Source organism: Apis cerana, linkage group LG7 (assembly GCF_029169275.1).
Source record: "Apis cerana isolate GH-2021 linkage group LG7, AcerK_1.0, whole genome shotgun sequence".
NCBI classification, from domain to species: Eukaryota; Metazoa; Arthropoda; class Insecta; order Hymenoptera; family Apidae; genus Apis; species Apis cerana.
Window position 1 is genome coordinate 7,735,888 of NC_083858.1, and position 21,513 is coordinate 7,757,400.

Consider the following 21,513-nt stretch of genomic DNA (forward strand, 5'->3'; position numbering starts at 1 on the left):
TTTGTTATCGCTTTTTTTTTAATTCTAGATAATTATCAATTTGTTTTTATTCTATTTTATTTTATTTTATTATGTGTGATAATACAATATAATTTCTTACTATGTCTATTTATATTAAAATAAAGAATTTATTACTTATTGATATGCATAAGTAAGATGTAGAAAAAAGTAGAAATAAAAAAAAATAAAATATAAAATTTATCAAATAGATTCATTGATATATCGTATCATTTCTTTGGTAAAAAAATAATGATTAATAGTTGTTTTTTGTTACAAACATTCGCTTTTTGGATATACGATCGTTGTGCACTGTCAAATCCATCATTTTTCGATGAAATATCAGATATATGCATTGATCGATAGTAAAACTCGTTACAAAACTACATTTTTCAAACATGAAATAGTTGTATATGTACAATTAATCTAACACTGCACATACAGAAAAAAATATATATAAAAATATCGGTTAAGAATTACTTATAAACAACTTTTTAGATGAAACGAAGAAAAAATAGAACAAGACAGTGGAGATAAATTAAGCAAATATATTAACATCCTGTATTATCGACAATTGATAAAAAGATTAGTTGATTCATCATGGAATGAAAATAATATGAAAGTGTCACATCTATATAAAATATATAGCATATGTATATCTTTACGTAAATGTTCCTTTTCTCGTCAGCTATGAATAATTCATTTAATAATTTTTATTTACAATATATTATACACACGTAGATAAATTATGTGGAAATTCAGGCTGATTAATTATAAGGAATAATTTTATAATTTTAAAAAATATTTCAAATTTAAATAAAAAAAGTTAATATAACATGTAAGTATAAATAAATAATTTTTTGTTTTAAAAGCTTATACAATATATAATATAGTTAAGCTTATAATATTTATCGTTATAAAATAAATTCTACGATAAAATTTATAAATATTGTATTTAAATTTTTATTCTGTATTTATACCTGTAATCATGATATTCACAATAGTTAATATGCATACACGTGATTAATTCCATCAGACAATTTAAGCGAGAGGAAAAATTTTAAAATTATTTTCATCATTCTTTGTCTTTAAAGAAATGTGATGTTATGTATACGTATACATTCTATTTATTATGAATATATATGTAAAATCAAATGAACTAGATGTAAAGATAGTTAAATCAAGCATTTTTCCATAATAATTGTATTTTTAGGCGGAAATTTGAAAATTTATTTATGATAAATCAACGATCAAATGTTTCAACAAATCACAATACTTTCTTTTGTGTGATTTCCCTTTTATAAATAAATATAATACAAAGAAGACAAATTGAATAGTTGGAGAAAATATAAAAATAAAGAGAGTATTATTGTTTATTTATTGATATTATATAACGTTATCTATAGATGTAACATTTTCGATTAATATATTTAACTATTGTTATGAATATATTGAATTTCCATCAAAATTAATGAATCAGATCCGCATTCCTTTGGATTACAATTATAACTTGCAATCAAATATTTGTAATAATCATAATTAAAATTCAAAAGAATTTTACACTAAAATTTATACGAGAAAATTGTTTAATGCTTTAACTTCAAAATGCAGAATTTTTTAATAGAAAATTAATTAGTTTTCAATATTATTTATGTATTTAGAAATTGTGATGCGTGTATAAATAAATATAAATTTAGAATATCGAGAGAAGATAATTATTTTAGATTTCAAAAATTTCTAGAAAATAATTTGATAATAATTTATCCAAATATCCATTGCAATACAAAAAGAAAAAGAAAAAAAACAATAAAAAAGAAGAAAATAATCCTATTTTCTTAGCACATACATTTTCACAGAATTAAAATTTTATTTTCACAAAAAAGTAAATAATTTTATGGAGTTCTATCGATTCCTAAAATTACTCATAATATTTATCTCTTTGGAAGTTTCTGGAATATATGCCGAAGTTAATTACATTTTTCATCTCCTTTTCCAAAGCAATTATAACAGTCGTTTCTTCTCCATGCATCTGTTCATCGTACGACCAATGCTGGAAGGGAATAAGGGAGGAATCGATCACGGTTGGTGTCACCAAAATCTTCGAGTAATCGTCGAATCTCGCCGTTATCTTCAAAGTCGAAAACGTCGTGTCAGACGGGTTGACGGAAGTGCAAGAATGGAGCGACTCGTTGGAGCATTGGATCACAGCACATAGGCGGACACCAGCGTCCAATATCTTTTCGAACACGTGAATACCATCGTACACAACTGCATGATAATAAGTGGACGGATCGATAGTATCTGTACGAATCAGAAAGTCGCAACAGAAGTTACCGTAACAGATAGTTTTATTCATGGAATCATTAACCAGAATAGAATTAAACCATGTAACATGATCGTGCTTTAACTTTATCAAATCGATGTTCGATGTATGCAGATTTCTTTTCGAGTAAAATTGACTTGTATCTTTGATATATTTCTCTCGTGTTTCGATTTTTTTAGGCGTTTTTGGTACTCGAGAGATTAAAAGCCGCTCCTTCGGATTTGTAGACATGGTCACGTTGATTATTCCGTTGCGACCTAATAAAAATTTGAAAAATTAATGTAGATAATTTAACAACTTTAGAAATTAAAAGAAAATGATTATAAATATTATAATATTGCTTTGATTTTTGAATTTTTCAAATTTGGAGTTAATATATAAAAAATTGTTATTCTATGATATTATTGATTTATTAATAAAAGAGATTATTTTCTGTTAAAAGAAAATTTTATTCCACAAAATAATCCAAAATCTATAATAAATGTCGTTTGCTTTTATAAATTTCTATGCTTAGTTTACATTATATTATGAAGAAATTTCATATATTATAACAATTCAAAAAAATTGTTTTCTTCTTACTTCTTGCTTCAAATGTTAAGTTTATGATCAATTTTTGGACTTATTTATAATCTAATAATAAAAATCTTTAAAAGAAATAAGTTTTACAAAAGCAACATAATATTAATAAGTAAAATTAAAAGTTAAGAACAAATATTTAAGGCAAAAATGAAAAATAAGATGTATCATATCAATACCTAAATAAATACCGCTTCCTATGCTTCCGAATTCGGGTTTATTGTATCCAGCTGATAATACATTTACATTCTCGCTATAAGCCCATCCAGAATGATATTGAATAGCTGAAAGACATTGCAAACGAAAAAAGTTAATATCCAGTTTATAAAAAGTATAACAATTGAATTTACAAAATGTGATAAAATAATAATAAAATAACATCATAAAATAATACTTATCATAAAATGATAAATATACCGGTTATAAATGGCACTTCTGAGAACCAGGCAGTAGGATACACAATATTTGAAACGCCTTCTATTCTCGTCAAATTTAAGGCAGGTTCCTCGAATAGCATATCGAAACATATAATGACGCCAAATCTTACTCCAAAATCAGTATCGAAAGTAACGAGATCAGGTGATACCGAACTTTCGAATTTTCCTTCCAGAGCAAGATGCACTTTACGATACCTGTTTAGAAGGACAATATAGAAAAGAATAAGAGAATTGTCTTTCAGTGGTTGCAAAAATATACCTATATACCTGGCAATAATTTTTCCAATTCGATCGAACACAATATTGGTATTATGATAATGCCATGTGCCGCTCTTTTCATCGAATCGCTTCTCGCCAACGTTTATCACTACGTATATACGATTATCCCTTGCAGCGCATGACAATCTTTTTACTGTCTACGAATAAATAGTTAAAATAATTGGATGAAAATTGGACGAATATCGAATTATTAATAATGTGTAATAATTCGTCGAATGGAAATATTTACCTCGATGATGCCGTTGATTCTAGATTCTGTACAAGGTATATAGTTCTCCTGAGAAGAAGGAACCACTGTTGTCCAATCATTGTATTCGTGAAAAATAGGCATGCTCATCGATGTCAATCCAGCTTCCGGAAAAACAATGATGTCGGCATTCTGTATAATTTTTTATTTTAGATATAAATAGTTATTAACTATTATATTATCTTTGGAGAATTGATTTTAGAGATAAAACAATAGAAAAATATCAATTGAATTATAGTAAAATCTCCATTATCCATATACATTCAAATCTAAATTATTATCGGACTATTTATCTAGACGTTTTTTCTAATTAAATTTAAAATAAAAAGTATCTATATAACAAAAAAATGAAAAGTGGAACTGAAAATTTATAATAAAGTATATATTCCTTTGTATCAAAAACAATTTGACATAATGAAAATAAAATATTTAATTTTCATTGTAAATATGGATATTATTTTCTTCAATATATAGAATAATTCATTTAGGAAAAGTAACATTATTCAAAAATCTCTTATCCGAACAGTTTGTCTCTCTATTAATTCAAGTAATAGATATTTTATTATATTTATTAAATTATAAGTTAATTTAAACTCGTAACAAATGAAATGAGATCTATATATCTATCTTTATTATGTGTTATTTCATTCCATCTTAATTAATTGAATAATTTATTATTTATTTTATTATTATTAGTTTTTAATAATAAATTCATATTAATTTTTATATTAATTAATGGCTTTCCAAAGATATCGTAAAAATATAACCTAACCTAACACTTTATGTATAAATCATAGAAATGCATAAATAATTGAAAATTATTAGTTATCTTTAAAATATACTCTTGGAAATGTACTTAAATTATTTTTACTATTTACATTAACATTATAAAAATTATAATTATCGAGCTTACCTGTTTACTTGCTCGTTCTATGTAATTGATATATTCATCTGTATTCTTCTCATAAGTTAAATTTACGTCATCCTTAATAAAAATGGGTGAATATTCTACCACAGCTGCAGTATAATAATCAGACAATTTTTTTCCAGATATCTGTTTTGTAACAATGATATCGATTAATATACGATTTTTATATTTATCAAAAGAAAGAAAAAAAATGATTTTGATTAATTATTTTTAAAAATAATGTGATTCTGGAAGTATTAAAATAGATATAAAATTATTTAAATTAAATGTTATACTTTTAAATTGAGATAAAACAAATATACAAAATATAAAACATAATTTTGGAAATATTTTTCTACTTTAAATAAAAAAAAATATAAAAATAATTTTAAAAAATTAAAATTATAAATTTCACAACATTTAGTATGAAATGCATTAGTATTAAATAAACTTTTTTCACACAAACACAATTCATTTTATTTAATTTAAACTTTATTTTTTAAAATTTCATAAAAAGAAATCTAAAAGAGTTAAAAAATTGTATGATCTTATCATGAAATTAGGCGTTTATAAAATTTTTCTTTTATTATATTGCGATTATTTATTTCTTTTGAAACATAATACCGATTTATTGTAAATATATTATTATTAATAATCCAAAAACAATTGTCAAACAATTATATTATATTATGACAAGTCGCTATAAATAAAATAAAATAAAACCATTGTTATGCGAAAATCTAATTAAAAAAATTAAATTATTTGATAAATGAAGAAAAATCATTTTCACGAAGAAAAATTAAAAATAAATATTTAAACGATTTCATGTTCTCTAATATTTAATAAAGCAGTTTTTATATTAAAATAAAAATTATAATTATACATGTCTAATAGTTTATTTCAAATTAAAAATGTAACAATTAATTTATATCTTGTACATATTATGTAATAATTGTGGTACTTTTTTTAAATATATATACTGTATTTTAAATATATATAATAAAATCTCAATTTTACCTGATACAAAATTTGAATTAATAAAAATCCAAGAACGATCACTTTTCCATACATTGTATCACTATTTTTTGTCCTATGTTTCTGTTATTTCACGAAGAAAAATTATTAATTATAAGAAATACACTTTAATCTCTACTTTTCTTCATAATATTATATTGCATGATATTTATAAAATAAAATAAAATAATAAAAATAAATTAATAAAATAAAATAATCGAGATTTCTTTTTCGATGCGGATTAAATGCAGATTAGATATAATTTATTGTTATTTTTTTTGATAATTTATGAAAACCGATAAGTAATAGTAAGATTAAGTAAGTAAAAAATAAAAAAATAAAATTATCACATACGCAATGGAAGCTAATTCCAAAAATAATAAGATAAATAAATTAATCTTATCATTATTAAATAAATTCCACGATAAACGAATGCTTGATATTTCTTTTCTCGTATTTATAGTGAATTGTCATAAATAGTGGGAGAAGTTTTTAATCGATTTCCACCACTCTTTTTATTTTGAATTTATTTATGTATGAAAACGCAAAGTATTCAAGATTATTTTTATGAAATAAATTTAAGAACTCAAAAGAATAGAAACAGATGAAGTAAATATATCAAATTGAATATCGCAATTTCTATATTTAATTAAATAATAAATTAATAAATGAATATCAAATTTAAATATTCAATTTCTTTTCTTTTTTTAATGAATGATTAAATAAATAATCTAGATAAGCTATCTGTGATCTATAAATAATATTCAAATGTTTTTTATATTTATATTATATAGATATAGATACTTTTGTCTAGGCTTAGTCAAATCAATGATGATATCTTAAAGATCATTTTATAATAAATTTTATATATATATATATATATAATAACATCTATGAAATGATTGATATTTTTTGATAATACAATTTCCAATCTTTCTTAACTTGATTTTGAAATATCACATTATTATCGAACACAATAATTTTTTATGTTTATCAATTATTAAAAATTAATTGATATATTTATAGCAAATCAATCTTAATTAATAATTATTTCTTTTTTAATAAGATTTGATCGATATGTGTCACTTGAACTACATTAATTATCGTTTTAGATTCATTATCGTTATAAAAAAGAAATTATCTATGAATGTATCTCTTCCTATGAAAGAATATGTTATCTGTAAATATATTTTTTTTTCCCGCCAAATGTATATCTTTTTACCCCTCTCGAAAATACATGACTTAAAATACCAAAATTATTTAATTTCTTTGTTTCATAATAAAATAAATAAAACATATGGAATATCTTCTAATTATTAGAAGCTGATAGTTTATAATTATTAAAAAAAGATATAATAATATTAAAAATAAAAATTATTAGATATTTTAAAAGTATTGAGAAGAATTTTTAAAAATCTGAAAAAACCAAAAATATTAAAAAATTAACTTAATATGAATTTAATAATTGCTGATAAATAATTAATGAGTATTTAAAAAATTTTTGAATACTTCAAAATATTATCTTTTAATTTTATTTTTACATCAAAATTCGTAAATTGTTTATTGTTGATTATTTCATTAAACTATTTTTTTTTAAAAAAATAAAATAAATAATCGAAATATAAAATAAAATCTTTTTAATAAAAAAAAATTTTTGATAAGTTATAACTCTTTTAATCATATCATGATGCAATGAAATCTTCACTTTATAACTTTTATTTCTAACTGCTTAGTTTCTTAATTTTTTCTACAAAGAAAATCAATAAATTTAATTATTTTTATTAATTTACACAAAATATTTTTTATATATATTTTTATATTTTTTATAATATGTTAAAAAAGCTTTTTTAACATTGATTTATATCTACGTATAAATAAATATCTAAATATAATTTTTTAAATCATGTTTGTTTTTTAATTTTTATAAAAAAAAATCGATTGATTCAATATCAAGGATAAATAAGATAGATTAATTCTAAATTTAAGGATGCAAAAGATGCACGTTTATTCGGTAAAATAATGTACAAATAAATAGGTATGTATCAAGGGATGAATACAATGCGTTTCATCAATCTTTCTCATTGTCTCACACATGAACGCATACGCACACGTTCATTATGCACAATGCAAGAATCGCTATTATTTTTCTTTCCTTTATTCTCTCTCTCTTTCTCTCATTCTCACTCTCTCCCGCTCTTTCTCTCTATCTCTTAAATTTTTTCTAAAAAATTCGTATCGGTTTTCTTTTATTTATTTATTTATTTTTTTTTTTTTTTTGCTTGTTGAAAAAATGAAATTAGAGAGGCAATATACGTACAAAATTCATGGGATCGACGTCGTTCACATTAGGCGAAATTTCGACAAGTATGGATGTTTTTAACAATGTTTCATAACAATATTCGAATAATTCGTGAATCTTACTATGGATTTATCGAACGACGTCATTTACTTTTTCAATCGATGGGACAAGGGGGGAGTAATAGTATTGGTGTCTCTTACTGTAGCGGAGTTTAGTCATATAGTATAGCAATAATCATTAATATGTATATGTATAGGTGTTTTCGACACAGATACTGAGTATAGAGCATATTATTTATTTATTTATTTATTTTTTTAATTCGATCGTGATAATAACGAGTAACAATAATCATAATAATAGGAATAATAGTAATAAGAATAATATCATAATAATAATAAATCAATAATAATTATTAACGATAACCATAATAATAATAATAATAATAATAATAATAATAATAATAATAATAATAATAATAATAATTAACAGGCGTAAAAGTAGGTTAAATGGATTTTAATAACTAATTGATATATGTATTAATGACATTAGGGAAATTTTCAACGTAAGATCATGCGCCTTTGAGTTCATAAAATTCCCTAGAAAAAAAAAAAGGGAAAATAAGTCTCCCGATGAAAATGCCTCCGTTTACGATCGAATTCACAATCAGAAATATATCCCATCACGATGGTTAGTTCATATATATTAACTTTACACTATTCGAAATGTAGGCCATATCGATTTAACACTTCTTATTTCAATCTACGTTAGTATAAAAAAGAATCGTGAAAAACAGTGACAATCGCTTTCGATATAAAAAATTGTTATACCACTCTATATCAATTATTGCACGATAGACAAGAAACTACTTACGTACGACCATGTACGTTTACGATGTTAAGTGTGTACGCATACTTATCGACGGGAAATTTCAAATATAACACGGGATCGTTTCGTCGTATTTCCGATCCAAACGGAAGTCCACAGTTCCTCGAGATATTCGATGTTGGCCAGGAAAATTGCGATTATTGATATTCATACAAATAGATTTCAAAAGATCGATTACAAACTATACGGTTTGGATAAATAATTTTGGATAAATAGATAAATAATATTGAAGAAATAAATAAACAAAATCGAAGAAACGCATTTTTCGGCAACATTTATTTTTTTTTTAGATTTCGAGATTTTTTCTCTCGTAATATTATAAATTTATCCGTTAGAGTCCTGTTCTTTTCTTTATCACAATTAATAAAACATAAGTAAAGAAAAAAAATAAAATGTTTTATTTATATATTTTATTAAGATAATTTTTTTTTATAATCATTTAAAATCAATTTGAATTATTATAGACGTGTATACAAAATTTTGTGTATACAAATTGAAATTAAGCACATTATATCAGCTCTAAAAATTATGTATACAATAATTGATCATTTTTTGTAGTACACACAAAACAATGTAGTACAAACAAAACATTTTATATAACATTTTATATTTCATATAAAATAGATAATTGATCGTAAAAGTAATGAAAAAAATATGATTCGAAAAAATAGTTAACAATAATTTTTGTTAAAAATATACAAAAAATTATATATGATGAAAATGATTGCTTTAAATTCTAATAATTGAATAAAATTGAACAAAATCCCCGATGTTTCTATTCTCTAAACATTACTCCTTATTAAGTGCAGATCCAATGCAATAAATTGCATATAAAATATCTTGTAAATAAAAATAATTCTTAATTATTAATAAAAAAGTAATTTTAACAAATTATTAACACAAAAATAATATTAAATAATTATAGAAAATACTCTTAAATTAAAAAAAAAAGTTGTGATAAAATATTTGTAATAAAAAAATATTAGTTTTATAAATATTATGATCTCTTTGTTTAAACCGATTTACTTTGATACTTTTTTAATTATAACAACAGTTATAAAATTCTTATAATGACTTGTCAATTTGTTATGATATAGATTTTTACTTCTTCTGTTCATGTTTTTTTTTTAGATTTTTTTTTCTTTTATATGAATATAATATAACAAGGATTGTAATATTTTTTAACAAATGTAGAATATCATTGATATAAAGATATAATAGATATCTTGAATTAAATAATATAATTTTTTTATCATTTATAACCTTCAAATAATATAATAGTATTTTAATTACTTAATTCATTATGGATAAGTTATTTGGCGTCGATACAAATATGTACTTAAGTATACATGATTAATTATTGTTTTCGTAAAAAGCGTTTCTTATTAAGCTACCACTCATCTTTATTTCACTTCTTTATATATTTATATTTCAATACTATTTCATACATTCATATCTATAAAATATAATATTTGAAATCCTTGAAAAACTTCATCATTTTGAAAAATGATGTAATTTTTATATTTAATTTGTTCAATAAAATAAATTTATTATATCACTGACAGAACTTTCAAACCGATATAGATCTTTTGAAATCGCTTTGTCCACCAGTTTTGAACAACCGAAATTCGACCGGCACGAAATTTCGAGAAAATTAAAGTAAAGACGTGGATAAAAATAGATAATAATGACGCACGTGAACAAAAATCGTTTTTGAGATTGGGGATGGTGGGGATAATTTCCATCAGCTTTATATGTAAAGTATAATCGTACATCTACCATATATATGAATACATACATCGTATATGTAATTCCATCGTATCATTTTAATCAGCCCCTTTCATCGACAATTGTTTAAATCATGATATTCGAACGGATCGCGATTAATTAGCGTGAATAATTTCGCGGATACGATTGATGGGTGAGGTTAGACCTCGAGGCGTGGCGCTAGTGTCGATCGTACATTTATCACCAAATGGATCGCTGTATAATGAATCTGGCTGATTTTTGTTAGTTCTTTTTCTCTTTTCGCATCCTTAAGTGGTAGTTTAATTAATCGCTTAAAATCATAACTTTTATAACGTCTTAAGTTGCTATGTTTTTTTTTCTATCACAATATTTATTTTTCTTCCTTTTTCTTTCGTTTTTTTTCGTTCTTTCCTCTCTTTATAAATGAAAAAAGAAGAAACGAGAAGGTTTTGCATATATTTGTTGAATTCGTAAATTATAAAATTCGTTTCTCCTAGAACAGTGTTTCCCAATCTTTTTTAAGACACGACCTCATTTTATATATAATAACTTGAGATCTCTCTCAAGTTTTGATGATTATATAAAAATATATTATTCGTAAGATAAATTACATATAATATTTGATTTTTAAAGATGAATCAAAGTGAAAATTTAAAAGAGATATTAAAATAGCAAATATAAAATATTTAACATTAATCATATGATAAATTCAATATTTTGAGTATATCTCATCATAAGATTATTAATCACTTATTTAATTTTTATGTAAGTAGCTATATTAAAATAAAGAAACGTTGAAAATTTTCATTGTTATACAATTTTTTATATAAATAATTACAAATAAAAATAATTATTATAACTAAATTAATTAAAAAATTATTTTATAATCTTATTTAAAGTCGTGATCCATAAGTTGCAATTTTCAAAATATAGATCGTAATTTATTGATCGATCACATTAAAATTAGCAAAAATAAGAAATAAACTTATTTTTCATTAATTATCCATCTGATGAATAAATTCATACATATATTAGAATATTCAATAAAAATTAAAAAATAATAAAATATTTTTCATTCAAAAAAATTAATATTAAATATTATTCGTAGCTACTGACATAAATTGATATCATTTATTATTATTTTTTTTTTCATATAAAACTTTATCAATTTAAAATTTATCAATAATAAATTTTATAATCTTTATCCTTACCATGATAATAAATTTTTTCAATCAATTTTCAATTGTCTTTATTTTAATCAATTTTCAATATTAAGAAAGTAAAAAAAATTATATTACGAATGAATTAAGACTAATTACTAAAAATAAAAGATAAATCTATCTTTCATATCTATCTTCACTCATCTATCTAATAAATTTATATATAGTAACTTTATATATATCATTTATATATACCAACTATAATCAATTTTCAATGTTAAGAAAATAAAAAAATTACCATGAATGAATTAAGATCATTACCAAAAATAGAAGACAAACTTATCCTTCATATATTTCGCTTATTATCTGATTAACAAATTTATATATATTAATTAAATATATTCAATAAAAAATTTAAAAAAGTAACAAAACGATATTTTTCATTCAAATTTCTTTTTGCTTTTGAAATATGGGTCTCGACCCATAAAAGTTTGGGAAGCTCTGTCCTAAACTATAAGTAAACGCATTAAGGCGCATCGTGATTTTCGATCTACGAACATACGCCGTTCTACATCTTCGATCCCGGAAGAAAGGAATGCATCGACTCGATTCGCGTGTTGAGCGTACGATGTTTCGACGAAATTTATTCGATTCGATAATACATATAAGAATGGTCATATTACGTGGCCATTTTTTACGTGGCATTTTTTTCGTATTTCCAACCACATGTCTACGTGAGGAGTGTGTATGTACGTATGTAATGTATATGTGTGTAGAATTTTCAACGAGGAATAACTCTTAAATAATTAATAACAAGACATTCTCTTCCGTACGGCTTGATTTTCGTCGCAAACTCGTGTCGCTAGTGCATCGAAAGTGCAGATCCGGAGACCGAAAAACATCTTCGTGAGAACATTCACATATCGCTAAACAAGAATTCAACTTGTATCTTTTGGCACACACTATTTCGCACAGGAAATGCCTCGCCGAACGACACAATGGGTCTTGACTTCTTCCATTCTTCTTTTCTTCATTTTAATTCGCGTGGAGAGCAATTTTAGGTCGATGACTTTTATCATTCCTTTGATACGCGAATTCTTCGCGCCGAATCGTTTCCGCTTCCATCCAATTTTATGCTCTTTCTTTCCGCCGATTTTTCCTACGGGTGCATGAACAATCGCCAGAGTGAACACTACGTACGAGAATGTGTACTAGACCGTTACGATTAATGTAAATATATTGTCGGATATATCAGAAACCGGTGTCCTCTTTCGTAATACGTTTGTGGTTAGCGACTCGATGGATAATACAGATTTAAATACAATCGGTAAGTTAACTTTTGAAGATTCACTTTAACAAAATGTATATATGGAAGTGGATGAAGGTAATTAATATTATTTATTAAAATTGATAAAATTTATATATGCGTAATCTTTATGTATCCTACACGATTTTTGAGATTCGATTTTTTACGGATTTAATGATCATTCATGTTATATAGGATTTTTAAAAGAAGTTGACATCTTTTAACATCTTTTAACACATCTTTTAACACATTATGTAAACAGTTAAAGTTCTTTCAAATAAAATTTGAAATTTTTAAATCATGTCTTTTCATTCTAATATTTACTCATTTACGAATTTCTTTTCAATCATTGTAATAGGATACATCTTTTTTTAGGTTATCTAATATAATATATTGTAAAGGTCTAAACTCGACGCGATCCACAAACGTTTTACAAACGGATATCAAGATTATCTCGGGCTAACAGTTTTGCCGATCATTTTCTCATTTGACGTATCGTCTAGCTATGTATTTATAGGACTAGAATCTTAATTAATAAAATCTCGTGTGGCTTGCTTGATTCGTTTCGTTATTCGAAATTTCTTTTGCAGCCAAGACCGTGTATCGCTTAACGATGAACCAAATTCCAAAGTGAAAGAATTTTATCAAAAGAATTCCTTCGCAATGAAAACGAAATTGAAATTTAGGCGATCGATCGAGATTCGTAGAAGTTTTAATTTAATAGCACAATGTATAAATAAACATCAGACCATTTGACATATAATATTACTTATAATTTTAATTTAATACGATAATAAGATAGTATTATTCGTTTGCATAATGATGAGATTGCATTACATATTTCAATTTTTTACCAATTTTTTTTATTAATTTATAACAATATATTACCATTTTTTAAATATTTCAAATATGATATACCATTGCTTAGCGTATAGACAATTGAACATTATTTTTTATGATGTTAAGTGAATAATTTGAATTTTCATTTTGTTCAATAAATTTTTTTAAAGCGTTATAAATAATATAAAAATTATTTTTATTGATTTTCTAGATTTTTGTTCATTTACAATAATTTAATTCTTGTTTTCAAGTTAATAATAAATTCTTATTACATAAAATTAATTTTGGATGAAAAAATTCAGAGTCTTTGAAAATTAATTTTACAAAAATTATCTTTTGTACATGAAATTTGGGAGATTAAATCTAAATTTTTTTTCTCTACTAAAAAGATAATCATGCGATAATCATGATTTTTTTTTTCATTTCACCTTAGTGAAACACGTCGATATTGGTCTAATGCTATATTTATGCATCAACTATTGAACGAATGACGATCTTTTCTTCACGTCGCAATCACCGAGCAGACAATGAATTATGAACGATTCGTATGCGTTAACCTTAAGTTTAGAATCTTAAAGACTATGTGTAATTAGTGCCCACGATAATTTCCTATTCGAAGTATTCGTTTAACGATTTCTTCTCGATATACTCGATCAAGCACTAATCCACGAAGCACCATCGAAAGGATTTTTCAACGAATCCTAGGAGTCTTTTTTTCTCGATTAATTTCACCTAAGCGTTTTTTTTTGTGATTATATAATATTATCGTGGGCAAAACTCATAGCTAGATCTTATCAGAGGGTGAAATTTGTTAATTTATCTAAGATGACAAAAGGATCGCTTGTTCTTTTTTTGCGAAAAAGTTTTTTTTCTTCATCAGATCAATTTTTCTTCTTTTTAAACTAATTTCTGAGCACATTTTGTTTGTCATGCTTTCTTCTTCGGATGCATATTTAATGATGATCGAGCGAATCGTATCGGCTTATAACGCACAATGTGCGATTCGATTATTCTTATTATACGTAAAAATCTTATTGTTTTTTTTTTTTTTAACGATTTTTCGGATGAAAATAAGATATTATCGCGTTTCACTTTAAATCATTGTATCACGAATGCACTATGTGTAAAATCGATTTTTCATTTTTCGATACAACTTGCAGCAGTGGAATGACATTTATAAATTTACATACAGTCAATTAACAGTCGATGTTTTCGTGAATATATATAAGCATAAATTTTCTCAGATTTCTCGAAATCTTTCATTAAACTCTCTTGTAACTTTCCAGTGTTTTATACAACAGGAAAGAACAATGTCTTATTATTATCGTGTGACTATAACAGCCACAAAGAACGCAACAATTTGTTCAGAAATGATTTCTTGGATTCATTGATTGTCGTATTTAAAATTCAGAGATGGAACGTTTAGTGCATTCAAAATTCTGATATCCATCCCTGTCATAATTAGACATAATATTTTTTTTTTTTATAATTTTCGTTCATATTTTATCTTTCCATTTTTAATATACAATCGAATTGAGAAAGAAAAGGATTAAATTAATTTAAATTCGTCCAATAAATTGGATTGTCAGTGGATACATTAGTTCAATTCTTAAATCGTCTAATTCTCCTTTTTTTTTTTTTCGTTTGCGATGTGAAAAATTTAATAACAATTGTTAATACGACAAATGTAATACTGCCTTCTTAAACTTAAAATTAAGGAGTTAAATTGACGCTTCTTATTTACTATCGTTTCCAAGAAGCGTTACAATCGAAAAGGTTTTTCATCAATTGGATCAGCCGATCATTCTATCATTGTCGCAAAGAAATTCAACGAGAGAAGCGAGGAATATTCGAGATGAAATATAACAGAAACATCGTGGAAATCTTTTTATCAAGAATTACACGAGAAACGAAAGAAAAGATGATATTAAATTATATGCGCCAGAAAGCAACGAACCCTATCTTTTTCGTTATATCTCAACTAACAAACATTGACTTCGATAACCTTTTGCCGCTGAGAATCGCCATTTTGAATTCTCGAGACTTGTTTCGAAGCTTTTGATTTCCACGTCGACCAAAGCTGCATAAATCTGGGCCAACCTATAAATATCGATAAGATGACGATAGAATATAGTCAGGTTCATATCTTGCTTAAAACAAGAATCTCAAGAAATCTTGAAACTTGGCAGATGTTTTTCTTGTAATCGTCAATTTAAATTTTGGCAATCGATAATTTGACTTTTATACTTTTATATTTTATACAATGTCTTGTAACATCATGGAATCATTTCGACGATGGATTTTGTACGTGAAAAGAATAAGAAAAGTTATATCGTTTTTATTGGTTTCACGCACAGAATCTGCAGATATGGTTCCATTCCCTATATACCGTTTCAATACGATGTTATATAATTTGAATCTCTTGCACGTCATTCAACTTCTTGCATCGATCACACCGTTTTCGTTTCTGAAATAACGAAATAAATGCGATTTAAACGAAAAGAAATATTTTTGCAAAAAAAGAAGAGATAAGAAATCTATATCACCTTCTCGCATGGCAGGATTATATTTCTTAACATTATACGATATGAGACCGTGCAAGATTCGACAAATTATTACTCTCAAGATACGCAAAGAATTTGAGCTTCGACTGGATCTTGGGAATAATACAACGATTTAATCACGCTTCCGCAAATCTTTCCACGTCTCGTTCATCGAAGAAAGTAAACGTTTTCATCATAGAACATATTATCTTTATAAGAATCCTCAATACATTTCTCTTTCGTAGCACGTGCATACGCTGTGACAGAGCAGTAGCGCTTAATTAAAAACGAAACAAAACAAGACATTCTATGAGATATAACGCGAATGAATTAGTCAGTTTTAAAGCAATTACAGACGAACGGCTCGTTTACTCGGCTATCGCTCCGGCAGCGTGAATTATCCAGCAATTCCGGCTGGCGGGGCGAAACCGATAATTGAATGTTTGCCAATAGCGTGAATTAACTTCGCCTGTCTATTTCGTTTAATCTATATTAGTCACGAATATCGATGGACCACTTTTTCAGAGATCTGGTTGCCAAGAACGAATGCCCGTAATAAATCGCTCGCGAATCATCGTCGCGGCTCGGTTAAATTCGGCTAGATTCGGTTGGCAACGCCGATGTTCGCCGATGTCCGCCGATGTTCGCCGATTGTCCGACGAATATCTCGTGTCTCGTTCGTCGCGCAATCGAGCCTCGTCATCGTTGCTTCTATCCTTCGTCGTTTCGTTTCCGTTGGATTCCTAAATCGTTGGAGGGTCCTTGTCGCAACGATGCACAAAGCCGTGTTGCTGTTGGGGTCATCCACTCGAGTGTTCGGGAAGCAATATGCTGACCGATTTGCGATTCGCAGATCCGTTGTTGGCGTTGTTTGTGTTGTTGACCGTCGCAAGGACAGAGGGAGGTCGATGTGCAGGTGCAACCACCCGTACTTCCGGCCGCGGCGATGCTTCCCTCAGGGGACTTCCGACATTTACTAGATCCTCTGGATTCGTCAGTGTGGACGATCTGTAATAAGAAAGGGAGTTAATTAGATTCGTTAACTGAAGATTTGATCTTTTGGTTAATGAGGAAGGAGGAAGAGAAAAGAAGAGATACGATAAAGTAGAGATGAGATGTTTTGATACTGTTCATGACGTTTAGATAATTTTATATGATACGAGAGAAATAAGATAGAATTTTTATGCAATTGTATTTATATATATTTTTGTTAGAAAATGCTTAAAAAATGGGAATGAAATGGAGATTTGTTTTCATATTTGGCAATTACAAAAAATTATTGCACGTTATTAAATAATACTTGTTAATAATATTTTTTGAATTCATATTTTATATAGATACATTGATGATTGCAAGTAAAATATATTTATACGTATAGAAATATGAATACCTTGAATAATAAATATGAATACTATATATATATATATATCCTCTTCTTTACATACATCAATAATTTATAAATATTTTGTAATAAATTTGAAAATACTTGATCACAAAAGTTATAATATTTAAGTTTCAATATTTAAACGAAAAGTTTTCAATTTGAAATGCCATTGAATATTCCCATTTATTGGATAGAAAGGATTTTATCCTATGAACGTTTCAATATATCAATGTGAAAATAGATGGAATGCCATTTGAAAGAAGAATTGAGTCAATATTCTGCTGATGCGAAGATTTTATGCGAAATGTAATAAATGGAAAAAGTAAAAATGAGTAATTGAGAGTTTCATTAATTTAAATTTGATTAATTCTAATATATATCAAACTTTAAATCGATAAAACATATCAAATACATAACATGTATTAGTAATGTGTATATATCTTTTATAAATATCCTTTGATAATTATTTAAAATAGAGACCATCTTATCGATTTCGATAAGATAATACAAATCGGTTCAATGGTTTCTCTCTTTCTCTTTTTACTCTAAATAATTCTCTTTCCTATCCTATCTACATCCTTCACTTTCAAAATATGAATCACCATATATTACTACTCGAATTGTATTTTTATCATATCGCATTACTAGTCTTAATCTTTCACTTTTTTTTATGGAAGTTTAAAACTTTCTCCTTTTCTAAATTTTAAACAAGAAACTGTTACGCTCATTTTTAAGTATATAAATCAATCAATTTTTCATGTTTGTTTTTCGACTTATCCATTATACCTAAAAATATAGAAGAAATTAATCAAATTTTTTAATTGCTTTTTTCATAATGGAAATTTCTTTCGTTATGATCTCAAAAGATATTTCGTCGTTTATTTATTTAAGTAAGTAATCATTTCTTCGTAAATTCGAAAATGCTTTCACTGTAATTTTTTATGTAGATTTTTGCAAGATAAAAGATTTTTATACTCGTTTCTAAAAACTTTTTATCTTTGAAAAATTAATTTTAACGTTATATACAAGAAAAATCAATTCGATTTTGGAACATTTCTTTTTACGTATTAAATAATTAATGTGGAATATACAATGTATCGATCTCCCAATAATAAATAGTGCAGTTCTAGAGCTCACGTGACAAAATCAGATGTAAGTGCATCATTGAACAACTTCGATAGCTTGATAAAATATGCAACACTTGACTATTCGCATTCTAGATAGATAGATATATATATATTATAATATTATAATATTCTTTGTAAGCATTTTGTACCATGCATCTTGTACAGAATGAATATTAATCATCAGCAATACTTAATGCGGAATATTAATGCTGGAAATCTGATTATTATTTTTATCATGAAATGTGAAATGGATGAATAATCTCAGGATAATTAATATATTCATGGAATATATTTGGAGGATCGATTCTACGGACTAAAATCAATACAAAGGTTGGTTCGTAAAAATATCTTATTTATTAAATTACAAGTAATTGAAGTTTGTGATTTGGCTAAAGCAAGGATGGAAATAAAATAATAGCATAAGGAACTATCTCACTTCATTTAATACGAATTTATAATTTAATAAATAACCTTCAATCAACATTTTTTATATATCAACTTTTGTTTCAATCTCTATAATCGATCCTCTAAATGCATTAACAATATCTAACAAAAAATGATTTATTATTAATTACGTTTTTTTCTTTTCTATTAATAAAACTTGGGACACCCAGTATAATATATAAAAATGATTATATTCCTTTCTTTTTATTATTTGAATTTTCTGAAAGATCTTAATGACTAATCGACATAAGATTTGAAGAAACGATTCCTAATATAAATTTTAACTTTAACCAATTATTAATTATTATATATATATATCATTGAATTCTTCGTATACAAACGTGTTAATTCTCTTCACTGTATAATAATTATCGTTGTCGACTGTCGAGTAACCGATAACACTGTAGAGATATCAGTTTCCATACTATAGGGTGTCCCATAAAATTTCAGCATTAGTAACTGTGGCAGCCTTCGTGATTATCGTCTTGTAACTCGAGAAGATATTTGACAATTTTGTTGATCCGTCAATTATCTCGATATAATTATATTATTTTTGACAATATCGAAATAGTATTCGTGTCGATTGTTTTACATCGAGACACCCTGTATATAGTACGCGAGATATTCTCCGTAGGATTATCGGACAGTCAATGATGATAACTATTGCATCGAAGACATTGTATCAGTAATCTATGATATCTGGATAGGCGTTCCACGTGTTAGTCATTGATCCGTATATGTGATTTAACGATACTGAAAATTGTTTTCATTAATAATCTTGGGAGTAACGATTGTTACGAAAGTAAAATTTAATTAACAAGTTTTCGTTTTCAATATTTCCTGTTGATCGGCTTTATGCAACTTTATCTTAAGAGCAATGACACAGATATTGAATCACGTGATACCTTCCCTCCAGTATCAATGCCTGAGTCAGCGATTCATTTAATTTCTCGCATCACAGTCCAGGAAGTAGTTCCATTGGAAAGGCAAACCGTGTAAATAATTCGTCGAGCATATGGATCGAGGAAAATAATGAATAATTAGGAATATAAAGATGGAATATTTATACCTTGGATGAAATGTTTGAAATATTTTCCATGTGGAATCTTTACAATTTGAATTATTCCATACGGAATATTATCGTAGGGGCAAACAGAGAGTAAGAAAAATTTAAATTTTGATTTGTTCTTACAGATGTAAGATACGATTAAACGTCCTCAATTACTATGAGTTGATTAAAATTTTCTTTTTTCACTTATCAAACTTGTCAAGATACTATCAAAGAAATTCAATTTTCATTCATTAATAATGATATTAAGATATCGGCGGTCACAATTCTAGAAAAAGTATTTAATTCGCGAAAATTAGAGGAATTGAACAACAACCAGATATTAATAATTTAATAATAAAAGAATACGAAAATTCAACCGAATTGAGTCAGAATTTCAAAATGAATTTGGCGGTCGAAGAATGGACAGCTGTGCCGGTTAATGAGAATATCATTGGCGCGTTTCGAAAATCAATCGCAATATCGGCATATTATGGTGTTGTTGATTTTCGCGTATAATGTTGCCAAGAGCGTGTAACGCACAGTGTTCGCTCTAATTACGTAAATAGATATATTTGATTGAATTCGCTTCCGATCAAGTATTCCATTTCACGGTTTAATTTTATTGGAAATTTCTCATCCGAAAGACACCACCTATTGTACCTTTGTTTCGATCTTTCTTACTATTTATGCACAATTGTGAAGAAAGATTGAGAGGTGAAATATTCGCTGAAGAGATACTTTTCTCTTTCTCCTTGATCTTGATGATCTTTTTGTAATGTCAAAATCATTACGTTTGCTTGGAGATTGTTTATTATTAATCCAAGCTAAATCAAAATTAAATAAAAACTGTTAATATTACGTCAATTTCGAGAAGAAACTAATTTTTGTCAATAATTTTTTTAAAACGATTGCCAGGTAAAATCTTCGCAATGTTCATGCTGATGA

The 21,513-nt window shown here is 26.0% G+C and overlaps 2 protein-coding genes and 1 long non-coding RNA gene across 9 annotated transcripts in view; 1 reads left to right on the plus strand and 2 right to left on the minus strand.

Moving 5' to 3' along the window:
- Nucleotides 1-396: 396 nt before the first annotated feature.
- Nucleotides 397-3,106, plus strand: LOC133666407 (uncharacterized). Its single transcript, XR_009830512.1, has 2 exons — nucleotides 397-835; nucleotides 1,996-3,106. It is a non-coding gene; the product is annotated as an uncharacterized LOC133666407 (long non-coding RNA).
- On the minus strand, nucleotides 1,828-6,274 carry LOC107993220 (vanin-like protein 1). 2 transcript variants are annotated; one of them, XM_017049536.3, is made up of 8 exons: nucleotides 6,135-6,274; nucleotides 5,784-5,864; nucleotides 4,773-4,913; nucleotides 3,842-3,991; nucleotides 3,601-3,749; nucleotides 3,314-3,528; nucleotides 3,076-3,180; nucleotides 1,828-2,577 (listed from the first exon to the last, which is right to left on the minus strand). In XM_017049536.3, the coding sequence occupies exons 2-8, from the start codon at nucleotides 5,835-5,837 to the stop codon at nucleotides 1,916-1,918; spliced, it is 1,476 nt and encodes a 491-aa protein (XP_016905025.1). In that variant the 5' UTR covers nucleotides 5,838-5,864; nucleotides 6,135-6,274; the 3' UTR covers nucleotides 1,828-1,915. The 2 variants fall into 2 exon arrangements, with proteins under 2 accessions (XP_016905025.1, XP_028520318.1); XM_028664517.2 differs by lacking the exon at nucleotides 6,135-6,274 and having other exon boundaries at nucleotides 5,784-6,002.
- A 1,479-nt stretch (nucleotides 6,275-7,753) lies between these two features.
- LOC107993180 (uncharacterized) overlaps nucleotides 7,754-21,513 on the minus strand; it is a 97,950-nt gene continuing 84,190 nt past the window's right edge. For all 6 annotated transcript variants that reach the window (XM_017049465.3, XM_062077008.1, XM_017049467.3 and 3 more), the window contains one exon: nucleotides 7,754-17,570. In XM_017049465.3, the coding sequence (XP_016904954.1) occupies nucleotides 17,363-17,570 (208 nt within the window). In that variant the 3' untranslated portion in view covers nucleotides 7,754-17,362. The remainder of the gene's footprint in view (nucleotides 17,571-21,513) is intronic.

What these genes read in the sequence shown, in the direction of transcription:
- LOC107993220 (XM_017049536.3), bottom strand. Translation starts at nt 5,837, where the DNA reads ATGTATGGAAAAGTGATCGTTCTTGGATTTTTATTAATTCAAATTTTG. An exon ending in ATTGGAAAAATTATTGCCAG is followed by an intron (nt 3,529 to 3,600) that starts GTATATAGGTAT and finishes CCTTCTAAACAG; the next exon opens with GTATCGTAAAGTGCATCTTG. An exon ending in AGAAGTGCCATTTATAACCG is followed by an intron (nt 3,181 to 3,313) that starts GTATATTTATCA and finishes AATGTCTTTCAG; the next exon opens with CTATTCAATATCATTCTGGA.